The 19,225-nt window shown below is 54.8% G+C and overlaps 2 protein-coding genes across 7 annotated transcripts in view; one reads left to right on the forward strand and one right to left on the reverse strand.

Moving 5' to 3' along the window:
* The window catches only part of PTPRA (protein tyrosine phosphatase receptor type A), a 127,220-nt gene extending 118,265 nt beyond the window's left edge, over positions 1-8,955 (reverse strand). For all 5 annotated transcript variants that reach the window (XM_075148409.1, XM_075148407.1, XM_075148412.1 and 2 more), the window contains exon 1: positions 8,657-8,955. The gene's annotated coding sequence lies outside the window, so the exon portion shown is untranslated. The remainder of the gene's footprint in view (positions 1-8,656) is intronic.
* Positions 8,956-9,148: 193 nt separating this feature from the next.
* MAVS (mitochondrial antiviral signaling protein) lies at positions 9,149-17,057 on the forward strand. 2 transcript variants are annotated; one of them, XM_075148415.1, is made up of 7 exons: positions 9,149-9,314; positions 9,919-10,048; positions 10,168-10,342; positions 10,740-10,972; positions 11,396-11,984; positions 12,759-12,913; positions 13,437-17,057. In XM_075148415.1, the coding sequence occupies exons 2-7, from the start codon at positions 9,932-9,934 to the stop codon at positions 14,124-14,126; spliced, it is 1,959 nt and encodes a 652-aa protein (XP_075004516.1). In that variant the 5' UTR covers positions 9,149-9,314; positions 9,919-9,931; the 3' UTR covers positions 14,127-17,057. The 2 variants fall into 2 exon arrangements, with proteins under 2 accessions (XP_075004516.1, XP_075004515.1); XM_075148414.1 differs by having other exon boundaries at positions 9,150-9,314; positions 10,740-10,981.
* The last annotated feature ends 2,168 nt before the right edge of the window (positions 17,058-19,225 follow it).

A 19,225-nucleotide genomic window follows, 5' to 3' on the forward strand; every position in this document is an offset into this window, starting at 1 on the left:
ACAGAATATGCTGTATCCTGGAAAAAAGACAACTACCCCTGCACAGGCACTAAACTCAGTTTAACAAATTTCAGGGAAGGCAAAGAGTAAATCCTCCGTCACGTGGAGGACATGGACACAAGAAGCAATGTCAAATACTCAGATGTCTACACAACCTCTCTTGGGCAAATCAAGAGATCCACCACCTTTATGAACGTGCACCTGCAGCGCCGTTTTTACACCTGTATCACTGAGAGTTCCCCTGCAGCCCTGACCGAGGGACACAACCTCCCGCAGGGACCCTCTCAATAACAACCGTGAGGGATGGAGACACTTTGGTGACCCTCCAAGTCATCTTAACACGCTGATGGACCCAGGGTGGAAAACGCTCATGCAGCCACCGGGTTTGTCAGCCTCTCTGGAGCCTCAGCCGAGGAGGGGACAGGAGAGCTGCTCTTCCTCTACACGCCAGAGGAGACAAGCCAGAGGAGATGCTCTTAGAGACTGGGTTGCACGGACAGACAAGGCTGCAAGCTGCCCATCCTGTGCCTCCTTCAATAATGTTTTAAGGTATGAGAAAGGATGATTGTGCATTTAAGGTACTCGCCTCTCAGAAGAGCAAAGATTCATCTTCCAAAGCTGCCTTTGTATGTCAGCTAGTCTGTGCCTCAGTTTCCCTTTGTAACACCACCTCCTTTGTGCATTTTATTCATTTGGACGTTGGATTCCGGGAGGCCAGACCTGACTGCTCAGCACGGCGAGAGCTGAAGTACAGCCCCAGACCAGGCACTGCTGCAACGCAGACCAATGGCTGGGTCACAGATTTCACCTCCAGGTCCCTACTGGAGTCAAACAATAACTTGTACACAACCACAGCAGATCAAGCCAGGTATTGAAAAGACGATAAATGCGTTGGCTCAATATTTTTTCTACAAGGCAGTGCTACGTAAAAGGTTCTCCCATACCCCACGGGAAATGTCTGTAGCCTGCTCTAGATGAGCTCGCCAACCCGTGCAGACTTTCAGAGCCCAGCGGAGGACTGAAACGCAAATCCACCCATGACGCAGCAATCTGCATACACTAAATTTCTCAAAGGGTTAAAATGATGGAGAAAATTAGGGATCCACAAATTAAGCTGTTGGAAACCACTGCCTGGTAGAAAGATTTTGAAGGACCGAGTGAAGCAGAACCAAAAAGTAGTAAAACTTTATTTGCAAAACTGCAAAGTAAAACCATGCTAGCCATGGAAACAGTCTTCCCATTTCTTTTCCACATACTCCTAGATAAGCTTAGAAAATAATTTAACCTCTCTAATCCCAGTCACAGTCTGCCAGCTAGCCGAGTGAAAACCAAGCTGCTGCCATTGAGCCGACCAAAGATCCTGCCTGGCATTCCCACCCTGCTACCGGAATGAGAACGCAAATTGTACACGGCGACTGGGATTAAAAACATTTCTCTGCCTGTAGCCAAACAGGTCTGAAGTCTCCTCAAGAGAAAATCTTGAGGATTATCCATGTTTTCCAATTTATTATTCATTTCTAAGTCGTCTCCGTTCATCTCTAATTCATCATTCAGGCCTAGTGTGGATGGTGTTAGTGTCTTCTAGGAGACAGATGTAAAGCTGCAGCATTTGGGCTGCCGCAGACAGACTAAAGCACTGTCCTTCTGATCTAGCAATGGAGAGAAACAAGGGACGACTAAGTCTGTGCTTCCAGTTAGAGACTAACTAAATATGTACACGCACAGCTGAAAGCAGGCCTAAAGTTATATTTCTGAGCCTTTACTCTCAAGAGCGTCCAGTTTACAAGAGAGTTATGGCTCTGAGATATACCACGTGTTAAGCAACGCTGAAAAACACATGTGAATATATTTATTTTCAGGCTTCTCAAACATATCCATAAGACTTTTGCTTCTGGAACAAAAGTGAGATGATTATCTGCTGGCATGATAAAAATATTATTCAAATTGTAAAGCAGCCGGAAAGTTTTGCATGCTGTCCTGCCACACACTATCACGAGAAAAATTTATGGTACCTCAAAACCTTCAGGTTGAGAGCCAGGATATCCCTGTGCTGTACGCGTGGTGCCTGGAACAAGAGGCTGCCCTTTCCCAGAGCACTGCTGGAATCTTTATAAACCACCAAAATGCTTTTTTTTTAAAAAAAAAAAAAAAAAGCAAATGCTGTTTTTCATATTTCTCCTCTTAGTCAGTAAGATTTACTTGAGAGTTTCTGCCTTTTAGAAACCTCTAACAGCATCATGACTGTAATATCTGTCCCTTCTGCCCCCCAGGTTTAGCCGAGTCTCTCGGGCCACCTTGCCACCAGCAGCCAGACCCAAGTTGCCTTCCTGGCTTTTCTTCTACTGACCTATTTCACTGCCTAGGCAGGTTGCTTCTTCCTCCATCTCCGTTTCTCCTCCTGTCCCTGGGTCTGCATAGCGAGTAGCAGAGTCTTTTGTGGCCGGACTAAGCACGGCTATGGCCAGTATCTTCCTACATTAAGTGGACTGACCTCCAGGTCAATGCAGGTCCTCCTTTTCCTTTTTTTTTTTTTTGTCCCCCCCAAATAAAGATGAGTAACCGGAGAACCTTCCCCGGATTTGTCAAGACCTCTCTTGAGATCACACCATCAGTTATCACTTCAGTGCTCACCTGAAAGCTCACAAGGACAAGTCGGCTATTTCAAAGGGTGAAGCAAGGGATGCCCAACTGGGAGTAAGCAGGACTTCAAGCTGGTTGCAACGATCATTGAGGCCAGGAACAGATCTCCTGGCTGCAGAACACTCTCTGACACGTACCATGACATAATTTACTAACATAAATTAGTAATATCAGCCCTTAGCCAGCCACTAAGGGTTTGTGAATTAAGTGTTTGAAATCCCCAGGGTATGAATGGGGACACCAAAACTCTGAAAACACAGGGTGGCAAGCAAGGGATGGACCCCCCACAGTCCCAGGGATTAAAGGAGGATCTGCTTTTTGGTTTGCAAGTACCACGAAGTTTACCATTACGGCTGAACCACTTAGTTGCAGCTATTATCACCGTTCCCAAGGGCAGCAACACTCCAGAAAAGCCCCAGAGCTGCCCAGTCTACCCCATTCACATCATCTCTGATCACTGCTCTTCCTACCACCTGGACAACCAAAGTTAAAGATGAGCCTGCGTGAGCACACCAGACCATACGCTAAAAATAATAGACACAGAAGACGACACACTGGACGCACAGAAGACAAGCGAGTGAGGATGGTTGGGTTTTGGGGAAACCCTCAAGAAGTTGCCTTCTGGTCAGAAGATCCCCAACTCCTTGGAGGAGAGCATCTGAGCACAGACCCAGGGAGACATCCTACCTTCCGCAGTTAAACCAGAAATGTCTGCTGCTCTCTGCAGCCCTGGAGCAAGGTCATCGCTGACGGGGTGGAGACCAAAGTGAACTAAACCCCTGGGTTTTAGATCATCAGAACAATCGTAACTCGGAGAGGTTATTTCGAAACATCAGGCGTGATATGGGAAGGCAGTCATCCCAAGGGGGGGCCGGTTCAACCACAGAGCAATCCAGCGTTGATTGATTCACTGCTCATACCTGAATCAAGGTTTCCTGTCACCTATTACTTAACTCTGATACACAAAACCTACAAGCTCGAACACGCCGAACTCTGTTTTTAAGGCTGGTATGCTGCTGCAGCACCTCCGTGATCAGCCTCTAACACGCTTTTATCAATCTAGCTTGGAGCGTCAAGCAGCGTTTCGGACCCCCAAGTTATGAATACAGGTCTTAAAACTCCCCGTCTAACTCTGCAGGGAGGTAGCATCCATCAGCCAAGGTTTCTAGCGGTCGGGTATCCAGACACTGGGAAGCCCGTCTCACTCACAGCGCGTCTCCTGCCAGCTGGGATTTCCAGGCCAGACATCTCCCGTTTCCACCGCCTCCAGGGCTCAGCCTGAGGAGACATTCACGCAGCACTCTGGAAAACGAGGAGACGGCCTCGGTGCTCACCACCCCCGCCAGCAGAAACGATGAACCTACCAGCACCAAGGAGGGCAGCTGCGAGACGGGCAGGGGCGATCCTGCCTGCGGTACCTTCACGCCGTAATTCATCTCGTGCTTCCCAGGTAAACGCCGGGGAAGCCAGGAAGGATGCCTACACCTCCCCTTCTTCAAACACGCAGGGATTTGGGAGAGGGAAAGAATTTGGCTGGCTTCCTTTCACTACACAAAGGAAGGGAGAACAGGGATGTCTTCCCGGAAGGACCAGAAAACAGCCGCGGCTCGAGTTAGACTGTTGGGCAGGATATGGAAGTCCTCGTTACGGCAATAAAAGTTCTCAAGTACTTGGCCGGGGCGCCAGGAATACACCAACATGCCAGACCGGCTCAGAAGCCGCTTTTCACATCAGCGCAGCAGGAACATTTTTGTTTATTTGTTCCTCAATGTTAGCCAAGAAGGAAGGAGGTGGTGGTCTGTTCCCCCTCACCACAGATGTCCTCGGCTCCCTGCAACAGCAGAAGGCTTAAAATTGGTGACACCTACATCTCCTGCTCCCTTCTACCAACCCGGGATGTTTGGTCTCACGTACAGGTTTTAATTTTGCTTTAGAGGAGGGATGGCACGGCGCGACCTGACTCACACAGGAGAGGCAGAGGTTATGCTCTTGTCTACCCTTCTGAAGTCGGAGAACTCTTGTTTTCCATCCCAGGTCCAAATTAGTACTAATTATTGCATGCAAAATGGAGTTGCTTCAACAGGAAGGAATTAGGACAACAAATTATTCTGGGATAAAGAGGACTTGCTGCCTAAGCAAGCAATCTGTTTGCACATGGTTCTCCCACACACGTTTTGGGGAAAAAGCAGTACCCATTCCATTTTTAAAAACATTTCTAACCTCCACGCCTGTTACAGTAGCCACCAGGATTTCCTACATGACCAACATGCCAAAACCCAACCCACACTCAGTTGTTTCGACTTCCACCATCAAAACTGCAGCCACCATAAACACAGCAGTACCATATGTGTAACCACAGCAAAAGCGGGTTTGATGGCCACGGCCGATGCTTTCAGTTATGCGAGTTTTGACTCGGGGCAGGGAGGGAAGGGGGACGCAGGCACGCACCCTCCCGCAGCCTAAAGCACAACCCTCAAATTCAGATGAACTCTAGTAGTCCCACCAGTCACAACGAGACCTCCACCTCCCACCTCCACTTCCCAACCTCAAACCGGCTCAACACCGACCGCAGTTGTAAGCGCATGGTTAGATTTAGTCCCGCAGGACACGCGGACGTGGAGGTGGACTATTTGTGTGCCCTGACGTGTCCCCCACCATCACCTCCTCCCTGCACAAACACAGCAGTACCCAACCCCGAGGAGCGGCCCCCGTCTCGCCGTACTACAAAACACCTTACGCTGAAAAAAAAACCCCATGTGGGTCCACGTGGGGCAGACGTGGGAAGCAGCACCGCTGTCACAAAGGTTTCCAGGAGGCACGGATGAAATTCAAGGTCTCCTGAAGACATTAGTCAGAGAAAAGTATGAATGAGCCAGCTCCGGACTTGTGGCTGGGCAGATGTATGTGACAGTGACGGCGTCTGTGGAGTCCAAGACACGTTTCTCACGAGCTTTGGCTACAAACATAAGTTTCAAGCACTGTCAGGTACTACGGCTTACAGCACAGCCACGTGAGCTGTATCAGAGAAAAAGGGTTTCCAGTGTTTTTTGTGAGTTTAATGAGAAGAAAGCTCTTGTGATGAAAGCCACTCTACCCACTTACAGAAGCTAGAGACTTCAGGAAGAGCAGGATCAGGCCAGCTTCTAGTGATATCCAGGACCAGCTGCTCCCAAGGAAGATGCAAGAAATCATTCTGGACAGTTCGGGAATCACTTGCTTATCGGTAAATCTCTTCCTAAGCCCTTCAGATAGTGATTAAGCACAATGGTTCATACCCCATATATTAAATATTAATCCTTCCTAATGTGACTGCTGATGTTCCGGTTATCCGATTCGGATAACCGCACACCCCCAACAGCCCATTCCTTTTCCACCCCAAACCACGTAAACACAATGTACAAAACCCAGCAGTATTTTGCGATCCAGCTAGAGAGCTGGCGATACTCTCCTCGCCCTGCGAGCCTGGAAACAAAACAGCTGGATCTCACCAAAAGCAGGAGGGAAAGAGTTAAGAGCAGGGAGATGAATCAGCCCAGTGCTATAAACGCGGACATTTCCTACCTCTTCGCTCTAGTGTTTCTTCCTGTCCGCAGGCTTCGGAGATGCTTACGGACCTGGTCACATTCAAATGATTTCCACCGCGACAGGAAAGCCCGGGGATTTGTTTTATTTCAAGAGGAAAACGCTATTTGTGAATGAGACCAGAAAGCGGCCGTGAGGACTGACCTTCCCATGTAACACCAAGAATAAAGCACCAACCAGCAGCTTGTGCATCTGCTGTACCACTCATGACACTGTAGAAGCGTACAGGTGCTCTGTTCCACCCAAAATAACCCACCCCACGCTCCCCGGTGTTTAGAGGCATCGCGCAGACCACGATCGCGGAACCGTGGCTCAGCACTGCCTTACCCAAAGCAGTTACGGCAGACCCACGGGCCAAGCACGGCAGAGGTCACGCAACCTGTGCCCTTCCCACTGGATCGGGATCCGCCATCCCGCTGCAAACACGGAGGGTTGAAGGAGAACAGATGTAGGTCGTCGGCGGGAGGAGACAGGGAGAGAGGGAATTCGAACTACTCTTCCACATGGATGTTGATGTTGGACTTGGACCAATATCACGGATCCGCACAAAGCACCAGTTATTTGAGAGTGACATTTCAGAAACGCAGAGCTATGTATCCCATTAGCTTGAAAACAATACAGCCGCACCAACGCCAGGACAGCAGTGCCCCTGGAAACGGGAAACATCTATTTTCAGCACCTCCCAGTATCCCCCTACTGCTTTAACAAACTGTTTTTATAAAGATGGGGCAAATGCCCTGGAGCTTCCCCCAAAAAGCTCTCCAACTGGGATGGAGAGGAACATGTGGAAGGGGAACATGGCAGTGCCCATTTTCTGCCCGACACAGACACCAAGTCTCTCTCATGCAGTACCCCCAAGTCCCAGCAAAGCTGTGGTCTGTGCCCCCCCAAAACATCCTGGCTCTTCACGTCGGCCACAGTAAGAGTCACTGGGGGAGCTGGCAGCACCGTGACCATCCCTGGGGTCCCGTTCCTCATCCCAGAGCCCCACATCGAGCTAGTTTCCCAACCTCACCGTGGGAATAACGGCATGAGTTTGCATCTGATTCTTGACGGAGAGAGACATAAATCCTCCTTGCAAACCCGGCAGCTCCCTGCATCAGCTGCAGCCACCCCGTGCACCTCCTTCCCTGCCATCGGCTGCTGCAGCAACAGGAATTAAAATAAAGAAGGATGAAAAACTTCTGCTGGGGCTGCAGTTTTATTTGCCTGCACCCCTTTCGTTTCTAGAAGTCTTTGTACAGGAGAGGAAAAATCCCTAAATATCTTCGAAGCATCCTGCATGCTCGCAGCAAGCTTCCCCCAGCCACAGACAGGCAGAGAAGGGATGACTAATTTATTTAGCATAATACGCTGCGGAGAGTGTCCTGCGAACAAGCAAAGTAAATTCCTCAGGCTCTCGGCAAGGACCCCGCCGCTCCTTGCGAAACTTCCCAGCTGGAACCTCACAGCCGAAAAGCCAGAAAACATCGTTTTTCCCTCCCTCCTCCGACAAACAGGGGCTGGGATTCCTTTCACGACAGTATTTAGATTTTAATGTCAGTCCATATTTAGCAGGAGGAAAAAAAGCCTCCCTTCCTTCCTGTCACATTTTCCACCCTTGATGACATCCAAGATCAGAAATAAGCAAGCGCTGGCCGAGGAGGGAGGACGCATCTACCCGAGCGTGGGAGAGCCAGGAGTGTGGCAGCCTTGTACGTTCCCATTTGGGATGCGCGGAGACGCCGGCGAGGAGGGGACACAGCCCTCGGACCTCGCGGCGAGGAGGGCCATCCCCTCCAATGCTCCGGCTTGGAGCATCTCCCCGAGGGACGGCGCAGGGTGGGAGCCAGGCCATGAGCCTACAAGGCTCCCAAAAAGAAGCCTTACGTCCCCGGCACAGGCCAAGAGCCGTCGAGGAGGCCGTGGGTCAGGCCCGAGCATGGCCGGTGTGTTGCTGGCTCACAGGGGATGCGAGGCCCAGTGCCGGACCCCCGGCGTCTCGCGTGCCGGTGTCCACGGAGCACCGCGATCCCTGCGGCAGGGAGAGGCGAGCCGCGGCGGGGAGGAGGCGGCTGGAGGTCTGACCGCGGCCCGGCACCGTGCCCTGTCCACCGGGTGTCGGGGCAGGGAGGGTTTCCCCAGCTCGGACCCCCCTTGGCTGCCCCCACGGGTGGGGGGCGGGAGGGGGCCGTGGGCCACTGCAGACCCACGTGTGGAAGTTCACACGCCCCAATCCGCGATTCACTTTTTATTAATATTATTATTATTAAAAAATAAAAACCATGGGGGGGGGGCACCCCACGCCAGGCCGAGCCGGGACCCACGCAGAGGCCGCGGACACGCGTGGGTGCCGCCCGGAGAGGCCCCGCCTGGCGCCCCCCAGGCGCCCCCGCGTCGCCATAACAACCCCGGGCCCGTCCCCGCCGCCTCCCCCCGTCGGGCGGTCGCTCACCTGCGGCGCGGCGGGCGGCGCCGGGCCGGGCCCGCTCCTTCTCCCTCGCTGGCTCTCGCCGCCGCCCAACGGCTCCGGTACGACACCGCGGCGGGCGGCCGCGACCATGGACGCCGCGCCGGGGGAGGGCGCGGGGGTCGGGGTAGGGGGGAAAGGAGGGGAGGGGAAGGGGGGGGGGAGGCGCCGCCGCCCCTCAGCGCCCCGCCGCGGGGCTGCCGGCCCTCAGCGGCGCCCCCGCAGCCGCCCGCCCGCTCCTGCCGCCGCCGTTGCCGCCATGGTGCGGCTCCATGCAGGGCGCGCTCCGCTGACAGGGCCGGGGCGGGGCGGAGGGGGCGGGGCGAGGGGCGGGGCGATGCGGGCACAGCGGGATCCCTCCGCCAGGTGCCCGGGGGACGTTGCCGTTACGCTGCTGCCACCTGCCGGTGCGGGAGGCGGCCCCGTCCCGCCGCCGTGGGCTGACGGCCGGGATCAGCCCCGCGGCCCCGGGCCCGCCCCGCCGTCCGGCCCCGGCCCCGCGGAGGGGAGGGCGGGCACTTCCCGCCTCCTCACAGCGCCTGTCTATCACCGCGACGGGCGTGCGCGGCGGCCAATCAGCAGCGGCGACGCGCGGGGTGGGCGGGCTCAGCGCGTTCTCCGGGGAGCGCGGCGGCGGGCGGAGGTACGGGGGTCCTGCAGCGGGGCCCGGGCTCGCCGAGCTGGGGGCTTCGGGGTGGGGAGCGGGGGGTCGGGGCTTTCAAGTTTCTTTGCAAGCACGAAGTCTCCCAGCGCTGCCCCGGGAGCGGGAAGGCCGAGCTGCGGGGGGGGCCGGCCGATAGAGGAGGCAGGGTCCTGCCGCAGCCAGGGCTGCCATTTCCCCGGGGAGAAGGAGCTTCGTCGCTTTTCCTCCGCCATCCTTTTCCATCGGCGAGAAGCCGCGTCGCCCAGGGCCTAAAACAGGATCCCAGCCTTGGCCCCCTTCGCCTGGCGTGACCCTGCGCCGCTCGTGTCGCGAGACCCGGGCTGGCGACAGCCACCCGGCCGCGGAAAGGACGAGCATTGCAGAAGGGAATTAAGTTCGTGAAATCGAAGAGCTGAACTTTAACCTGAATGTTTCTTTTTCTTTGCGTGTTTTCCGCCCAGGATTTCCCCCTGCGCCGATCGCCGCCAGGCTGAGTGTCTGTGCCAAGAGGCCAGGCTCCTATAGAAAAGCCCAAGCTCCTATAGAAAAGCCGAGCGTTACCAGCAGCCCTCCGCTCACGTTAAGTCTTTCTCTCTCTCGGCAGGTGCTGAGCCAGGATGGGTTTTGCCGAAGACAAAGTCTACGACTACATTTTGAAAAACCTCAAGAATTTCAAGAACATCCGTGTGGCATCGCTGGCCGATTCCCTGAGCTGCCTGACCGATGCCGACAGAGTAATTCCTGCTTTCCCAAGTCCTGCTGGGCTCTTTCCTCAATGTATAGCTCAGGCAACATATAGCTGCCTTTCCTCTAAGCCAGACCCTCTCTTAGATGCTCTGTGTGTTTTATTTAGGATGAACTTCACGCCCGGGAGGAAATGCGGGGGAGCCAGGCGACCGTCTATAGGTTTTATCAGCACCTGAAGTGCCGGCAGGGCTGGGTGCCGGATCTCATCGACGCGCTGCGCCACAACAACGCGGGGCACCTGGCCGACGAGCTGCAGCACGTATATGACTCCTGGCAAGCCCGTATGTAGCCTCGTTGTCTCTGGGTGCTGCCCCGGGGGTCTGGTGGAGATGGGGACGCCAACCGTGTCTCCTGGTGTCCGCCGAGCAGCTGGCCTCTCTACTAGCCCTGGCTTCCTGGTGGCCTGGGGGTGTCTGTGACCATCCCCAGGGATGTCCCTCACCCTGGTGACGTGCCTGGGGATGATGGGGTCCTTATTTGAAGGTGCTTGGGTTGGCGGTGGGCTGAGTTTCTCACCTGGAGGGAAGATGGAAAGATGAATGAAGGGGTGCCGTGGGGTTGGCTGATGTGGGGACAGAGCGGGGGCACGCGAGGGGCTGCCTCGACCCCACGCTCGTCCTCTGCCTCCTCGGCTTTTCCACCAAAGTCCCCGCTCACGAACCGCCTTGGCTCCTCCAGGTTCCCCAGCTCCCGCTGCTGCCTCCATCCCTCCTGCAGCCAGCGATGCCCGTCCTGCCGTCTCCTCCATCGGTGCCCAGATGCCGTCCCCAGGGCCGAACCCTGCTCCGGGCGCTCCGTTCGCTGAGCAGCCGCGCCGAGACCTGCCCATCAGCGGACGTCCACCTCTCCTGCCCGGTGCTGCCACCGCCACGAGCACGGACCTGGACGCCAGGGCCCCAGTGCAGGAATCAGTGAGCGAGGCGCGTGTCAGACGGGGACACAAAAGCCCCTTTTGGACCGGAGCGGTGGGGCGTGGGGAGCCCGTGGTAGGGCCAGGTTCGTTCAGGGACGCCCCAAGCAGCCTCTCGCTGCTGATCTCTGCTGCGTGCTTGCTGTATCTGGTGACTTATAGCCTACATATGGCCCTATAACTGCTCCCCTCTCCTGCTTCCCCTCCATGGATAGGAGTGCAGGCTCTGCTCTGTTAGTCCAGGCTCCCCTCCACAGCCCCCGGCCCCACGCAGACCTCCTGCGAGCTATGCGGTGGGTGCCAGGGAGAGACCCCCTTCATCACCAGGCTCGCCTGGGTCACTGGGTCAGGGTTTGGGGCACCCTGATGCCCCCAGACCCTCTCATCCTGGCACAGCGATTTAACACAGCTCATTTCCTTCCAGCTCCCCAAAAACCTCCTGGAGCAAGAGAGTCCCCGGCCATCTCCACCTGGGAGCACAGTCTGTGACGGAGTGAGCGATGGGCACGGCAGAGAGGGGCATCTCCTGCGCCCCATCGAGGCCGCTCAGGCGGCAGCGGGGACCCCCGGGGCACCCAGCGTGGCCGTGCCATCAGCTGCCCCCCCTGAGTGGGGCCGGGACTGGCTGAGCCGCCAGCAGCACCCGGTGTGCGTGGACAACGGGTGTTTCGGGAACGCCAACCACCTGCACCGCGGCGCACCGGGCTTGGGTCTTGGCAGGTCTCGTACGCCAAGGGATGCAGGCTCTGCTCGCAGCCCCGAGCAGCCCAGGAACGAGCCCGAAGAGGACTTCTACGTCTCCACTGAGTCACCCCCGAGGCTGGAGGAGACTGCTCGCAGCAGGGGGCCGCAGCCCCCAGACTCACTGCAAAAAAAACAGGCTGTGCCCGGCTCCGAGCACGGTGAGCCCCCGGGCAGCTTCGTGGATGTGCGCAGCCCCCTCCTCATACAACAGCAGTTTGATGCGGAGCAGAAGCGGGTTGGGATGCTGCAAGAGCAAGGAGGAGATGGAGGTGGGTTTTCTTCCTGGCAGTTCTCCGTAGCCACCGTGCTGACGGGGAGCAGAGTTGAAGGTGCTGCCAGATGCCCGTCCTGCTTGACGGCAAGGATGGAGAGTGGCAGAGAAGGTGCAGGTGTGGGGTCATGCAAGGGGGGGCCATGGGAACCCTCCCAAAGAACGGTGGTAGCTGTGGCTGTTGGTACAGGACAGCCCAAGGTTGCGTCTGCCTTTGTGGCCCGTCAGCACTCATGGAGGTGTAGAGAACAGCTCTCTGTGCTGTTGTCACCCATCTCTCCCATCTCCTGGGCCGCAGGGACCTCCTCCAGGAAGGGAGCGAGGTTGGGTTTTGCAGAAATCCAGCCTGGCTGCTTGTTTTCCCCTGGTTTTCCCTCCAGTTGTTGTTGCAGTTGTTGCTCGCTGTATTTTGGCACAACGTCCTGACCAGGACTTGGCAGAGGCACTTGCTTCATTTCTGATGTAAAACACCCCAGTTGAGTGTCTGCACCCCCATTTCGGCAGCCGGGGGCCACCCCGCTCTCAAAGGGAGGAACAGATTGGGGGTGCTGGCTTGGCTGGTGCCGTCTGGGTTTACCTGCACCTACCGGGAGAGCTCGGGTGCCGCGGCAGAGCCAGGGCCACACGGGCAGCACCCAGCGGCGCTGGGTCCTGCTCCCTCTGCGACCTCCTCAGCTCTGGGAGTATCCTGTTGCAGCATCCTTGAGGAAGAGCAAAACTCACCTTTTAGGTCTCCTGATTAACGCAATACGTTTTGTTTTCTCCCCGACAGATACTTGGATGGAAACAACCACCCTGGTCGCTACCCCTACGCCCAGAGACGCTCCCCCATCCTGCGACACCTCCGTGAAGCCTCCTGTACAAGAGAAAAATCTGCCCACAGGAGAGACGGCCAGCAGCACCCCTTCCGTGCTGACGAAGGAGAAAGTAGGTGACCTTTCCCGTTGCCACTTGCATTTCATTCAGGTCCTTGTGAACTCCCCCTGGTTGGGAGATTTTCTGCTGCAGTGTAAGATTTTGAGCTGGTGGTGAGTTTATTCAGGGCTTTTTTCCCCACTGTGTTCACATCCCCATCCGAACGCTGTATTTTGGAGTATGGGAGAAGGGACCCAAGGTTTGTTGGGCTTTGACTCCTTATTTCCCCACCTTGACTTGCCAGTCAGTCTCCTGGCTTCCAGGTGCCTGTTTCCACTTCTCTCCTTGCTTCTTGTCTCCCCCTCCTTCCTTCCCATATCTCTCCTGAATCCCAAAGGCTCCCCAAAGCCCCAACACCTCCCTGCCCCAGTCATTCTCCCAGCCCTGGGAGTTACCTGCGACCCAACCTCGCTGTTAGTGGCTGGAGATGTGGTGGATGAGCGCTGAAGTGGGCTTGTCGCGTGACAAGGGTGCCTGAGATCAGGCCAAATGGTTGCTCCCCATGGCACCCAGCCCCTCTCGTTGTCTCCCAAAGGTGCTCCCGGCCTCGGCAGACCCTCACCTGACTGTTGCAGGAAGCTCTGAAGGCACGTCTGGGAGGACAGCCTCCCGGGTGGGCTCTGCTACGAGCATCTGGGCATCTTGCAGCAACGTGGAGAGGGATGTGGAGCTCAGCAAGCCGGGCGTCCTCCTCTCCATGGCTGGGGAGAGCCCAGAGGCAGCTGGCAGATGCCCGAGCTCTCAGGGGCCCAGCGGCCCCTATTCCAGGGCGTCCAATAGCCTCACCTTCAGCAGCGACCCGCTCTTGGTGAGCACAGATAGCTCGAGCTCTGGAGAAGCGCTCTCCAGAGTCTCCTTGGGATGCCCGGCTCCAGCGGCTTGTGAAGACCCTGGGGGAGAGGAGGCAGCTGGAGGAGCAAGCAGAGACTCCCATCCGCCTCCGAGCTGGGACAGCACCTCCCTGGGCACCCACGAGGTCCACGTGGACCATCACCCCAGCACCCAGCTTGGGGCAGGCAGCGATCTCCAAGACGGAGCCGGTGCCCTTGGAAACTCTCCAGTTTTTGACTTTAGCAGGGGCCGTGGCACTGCGACCAGCTCGTCTCCGGCCAAAGTCCCCCCAGGGGACAGCAACGGACCGTCCCTGCCATACATCATTCCAGCTGTGGGCATCGCTCTGATTTCAGCTGTCGCGTTTCTGGTGTACGCTCGATTCCAGAAATAGCGCTGGAGTGGATGGGATGCCACGACCGTCACTCAGCCTGGGTGATTCCTTTTCGTAGCAGAAATTTGGCCAACGCATTTGAAGCCTGAAGAGCAGCGGGGGGGACGGTAGGGGCGTTGTTAAATCTCCTTCTGGAAAGTTTTGCTGGAAGAGGCCTTGGTTAAGTGATGCTGTTGGGTTTGGGTCTGTTCCCCCCCATTTCCCAACCATCTTCTTGTCCGTAGCCTTCTCCTTTTACACCCATAGAGAGGTTCTCATTCAGGGAGTGATCCCTTGAGTCAAAAAAAAAAAGTCCTCATGGCGATTCTCCACGTCTTCCTTGTTTGGTCCCAGGAGGCCCCAGGGAAACATGTCCTGGTGGTCCAAAGGGCGACCCCCTGGGTCCCTCCGGGCAGTGCAGCAAGGAGGGGTTTTGCGGACGTCCTGTAAAAGTGGAGATGATTTTGTTGGCTCTGTTCATCTTGGCTTGAAAACCTGCCCAAGGGTCTGTGCAGCAGCCTTCACCAGGCGCCTTATGTTGAATTTGCCTTACTTGGTGTCTCCGGCTCTGCTGCTGGGACCTTGGCTCATCTCTGTTCCTTTCCCCCAGTGCTGAGTGCGCGGGCAGGACCCCGGTGCACTGAGTCGCGCTGCCTTCTGCTCATTCGTGACGAGAGATGCTCTCGAGATGAGAACGCGCCAGGCCAGACCGCGTGCAAGCTTTCCCTTCTCTCCGGGAGCTGTCATCCTGCTTCGGTGCTTTGCTTTGGAGCATCCTCCCTTGGTCCCGAGGATCAGGGATGGGCTCTGGGGTCGCTTCATGCAGCACTGACACCCTGGGGATGAAGCTGAGGGTCAGGAAAGAGCCGCATCGAACCAGCTTTCTCAAGGATCAACCTCATTTCACCCCCCTCCAGCCAGGGAAAGGGGGATTATGCTTTAAGAGGAACATTTCACACAATGCCAGCATTAAGTGGACTTGGTCCCACACAGGATTTTTGGGTGTCTTTGATCTTTAGGCTGTATTTTTAGAGCCTGGCTAGGAGGGTGGATGTAGTTCTCGCCTTTCCTGATACTTGGAATAGGAATATAAGAAACTTGTGTCCAGGCTGGGACACAAATAGGATCAACTCTGCACGCTGCAGGGAGGCCATACCCAGTGGTTGAGATGCTCTGGATTATTTTGAAGGTCCTGTTTAAAACCGCAGCCCATAATTTCCCTGCTATCCCCAGGGATTAGCTTGGAGTGCGAGGGGATTGGGCTGCAAGATTTCTAAGATAAAATCCTCAAACGCAAATAAATATCCCCAGTTTCCCCCTGCCCAGGGCAGCTCTCGGGGGCAGAAGTGACCCTGCTCAGTCACTGTTGGCACGCGTTTCTAGCTCTAGGCAGAGTTTAGTGATCCCCAGCCGTGCTGCCTGCTTCTGTCGCTGCGGCTGCACGTTGTTCACCATCTCATCTACTCCCTCCCAAAAGCAGAGGGGCACAAAAGTAACAAAACTACTTTTTTTGTAGTTAGAGGGTTATTGTAACTAGAGGATTTCTTTTTTTTTTTTTTAAGCTCTAAAGACGCCAGCGCAGACTTTCAGGTGTTCCCACCCTTCCGTGATTTGCTGGGGAGGCAAGAGGGGAGCTGTGGCAGGAGGCAGGACTAGGCAAAATGTTTGGCGATCTGGTGGCAGATGTGCACAGCAGAAGGCTCGTGCCATGGGCTGGCACCATTCGAATCCGGCGAGTCTGCAGGATGCCGTGGGCTTTAAACCATTGCAGTGGCCTGATGCTGACGGCCGGGCTGCGCTCCTAATCCAGCCTATGGCTTCTTCCCTGCTTTACTGTGTCCAATAACTTATTCCTTCTGGATTCCTGCCATTCGGCACAGCTTCCCGAAATACGACCTTCCTGCTGGCAGGGGAGCAGCAGGGAGATGAGCTCCCTGGTGCCTGGCTGCAAAGTACAGAGCTCGGCCTGCGGTGGGAGGGGTCCGTCAGCCCCACGACGGGGCGAACGGCTGCTCCTCCTTCCTAAACTTTCCCTTTGCCCAAAAATGCAAGAAGTGCCTCCCTTAAACTACAAGGACAATAAATATATGGAATAGCGAGGTGTTGATTTTGATCTGACAGGGCTGCTCTCCAGGTGAACTGGAGATGTTCATCGCTTGCTCAGTGCCCGGCGCTTTATCCATCAGAGGAAGGGACAGTGCTTTTAAATACACTTGACCTCCTCTGCTGGGAGGGGGAATGTGGGGGCTGTTCTCCCCATTTGAAGATAACGTGGTGACTTGTCCAAAACCTCCCTGCAAGCAGGGAGAAGAACCCGGGATTCCCCATCAGCAGTCCCCAATAAGCTGGTTTTTTTCCTCAGTTTTCGTAATTTTGTCAGTGAGGGCTTTGTACAGACCTGTCACCTCCCCGTGAAAGCTGCAGTTTTCAGCTCTGAGAATTGCTTTTTATTTGCAGTGGGTAAGGAAATCTCCCCAAATCCTTTCACCTTGTTAAAAAGCTCGTGTTTACTACTGAATATTGCACCAAAATAAAGCAGAAGTAAAGCAGAGTACGTGAGCCTGCATAACCAGACTGCAGAATCCATCTCAAAATTCATTAGGGGGGGGCACGTGCGTTCTCCACACACTTTCTGCGTGATTCAGGGGACGTCCGTGAGATCCCAAACCAGCAGCATCCATACCAAGGCCCTCTTCTCTGATGCTTTAGTTGCCTGCAAAGTTCTTCACATATTTTCCCACTACTTTTTAGCAATGGCTTGTACGCTTTGCCTTTTCACGTCGAATCGCTCTTGTGAAACAGCTGGTTTATCACCACTTCAGACTCGATAAAAGCATACATTCAGTTTTCTGCTGTGAAGTGCCGGTATTTTCACAGTTGTAATGTAGCACTTTAAAAACATAATCAGCAGGTGAATCTGCAGGAGGGAACTGTGTCCCTGCAAATCTTTTTTTTTAAAAAAAAAAAGCCTTAAAGCCTTTTACTAACTGTATAATAAAATCGTTTGCCACTTCACACTCAACTTGTGAGGTTGCCATGTGTGTTTGTAAGACGAGGGGGATGGATCTCAGCTTTTGAAGCCTCTGGAGCAAGGAAAGTTTTCATGTAGACTGGAGAATTAAATCACCTAACTTACCCGCTCAGGGAGCAGAGGCTGCAAAGAAGGATCCGAACAGCCCTCCTCTGCTTTTCTTGGGGAGGGTTGCTGCAGTTTGTGCACCTTGGTTTTCCCATTTAAGAAGCCAGGTGCTTTTAGAGAAGGCTGTTTGTACGACTTTTGCCATAGGCAATTTCAAGCGACTCCATCCGTGGGAGTTGGACCGTTTCCCTTGCTGTGGAGCTGCATTTGGATTTCTTGGAGAGCCCTTGCCTGCGTTTCGAGGAGCATCTGCCAGGAATTTGGCTTCCTCACCTCTTCCTCCTCCTCAGCCCACCTCTGGGCAGCCAGTTCTGGTAAGATGCTTGCTTTGAAACTTAGGAGTTGCGTGTTGGGCACATCAGGGTGACACCTCCTGTTCCAGCATCCCAGAGACTAGAGGTGACCTCCCAGGGTCTGGGGGTAGGTTCAGACAGTGCCAAGAACCACCGAATCTGCAGTCCTCTGGTGAAAGGGGCAGGTAAACCCCTTTCTGTGGCTTACAGTGACGTCCGGATCTGTGCCGGGGTCTTGAGGAGCAGGAGGGAATCCTTTGAAGGGCACTACTGGCAGTGCCACAGTGAGACTGAGGCCGTATCAGGAAGAGGTGGACAGGATTTGGGGACAGTTTCTAGACCTCGTTTCGGAGCAAGCCCGAAGGCTAGAGGACACCCACAACAGCAGGTCGTAGGAAGCCCAAACGGCAGGTTCAGGATGAACACGGGCAGGGTGGTTCTTGATGCAGCGTATAGCTGAGCTGTGGAAGTTGTGTCCTCAGGATGTTGTGGTTGCCAAAGAGGAACTGGACAAGTTCTGGGAAGAGAAATGCAGCAAAGGGTTTTAAGCAGAGGTCTGAGTTGCAAACTGTTGCAGGCCAGAAGAGTGTTTGGGAGAAATAGGGCCATATGCAGCTGTGGCTGAGTGGTGGCAGGCTGAGAGGGAAGGGACTGGATGTCACCAGGTGGACACCATGAGCAGATGTGTACTGAGGTGGACAGTATGCACCAAGCCCAGCACACTGCTTACACTTCTTCCTCCATGATCCAGATTGTCCGGTTGAATCAGATCCCGGGATCCTGCACAGAAAAGGGAGCTGGGCCACCTTTGCCAGCCTGGCTTCAGCTCTGGTATGCAGGCACCAGCGGTGGTTGCTCCCTGGGTACCATTCCTTGTCTGCTGAACAGTTTTGGGCTTGGTCTGACCTGCAGAAAAGAGACACCAACACCACTGAGACCGCTGCTGTGCCCGGCTCCGGCTCACCCCTCGCTGCCAAGGGAGCCCTAGGGGTGAGCCAGCCTGCGGCGATGCCTTTTGGGAACAAATAGGAAGCTTTCGAGCAGCACGATGGAAACAGCCCTTTTCAGTAGCGTTACGTGCCCTCTCCACGCTGCCTTTTACAGAGGAGGCTCCCGAGGGCTCTGCTGTGTATTCACAGCTGAGACATCCCCCTAGCTCTCCTCGCTTTCTGCTTTCCCAGCTGGAGCTCTTGACTTACAACCCAGGTTTATGAAACGCAGTTAGGGCTCGGTATTGACAATACTCTGAACTTCAGGCAGCAAAGCTCAGTGAGTTAGCTTTTTAACAAAATGAAGGCAACGCTTTTATAAAGAAGGGTTATTTTTATTCAGAGAGCTTTATCTTGTATTGGCATCAACCTCATTTATATGCTTCCTGCATTTGCCCAACAGGATATTAAAATTATACAAACTAAATTTGACCAATCCCTTTGCCCTTTTTTCACCACAGCAACCAGAATTCAGCAAATTCTTACTGACATTATTACACTTTTTTTGAATGTCAGTGTCCTGGTTTCGGCTGGGGCAGAGTTAATTTTCTTCACAGTAGCTAGTATGGGGCTGTGTTTTGGTTTTGTGCTGAAAACAGTGTTGATAACACAGGGATGTTTTAGTTACTGCTGATCAGCACTTACACAGAGTCAAGGCCTTTTCTGCTTCTCACCCCACCCCACCAGCGAGGAGGCTGG

This window comes from Calonectris borealis, chromosome 4, assembly GCF_964195595.1.
Source record: "Calonectris borealis chromosome 4, bCalBor7.hap1.2, whole genome shotgun sequence".
NCBI classification, from domain to species: Eukaryota; Metazoa; Chordata; class Aves; order Procellariiformes; family Procellariidae; genus Calonectris; species Calonectris borealis.

Excerpts from the sequence above, each read along its gene's own strand:
- MAVS (XM_075148414.1), top strand. The coding sequence starts at position 9,932 with ATGGGTTTTGCCGAAGACAAAGTCTACGACTACATTTTGAAAAACCTC. Across the intron at positions 10,343-10,739 it reads ATATGACTCCTGGCAAGCCC|GTTCCCCAGCTCCCGCTGCT; the intron begins GTATGTAGCCTC and ends TGGCTCCTCCAG. Across the intron at positions 11,985-12,758 it reads AGAGCAAGGAGGAGATGGAG|ATACTTGGATGGAAACAACC; the intron begins GTGGGTTTTCTT and ends TCTCCCCGACAG.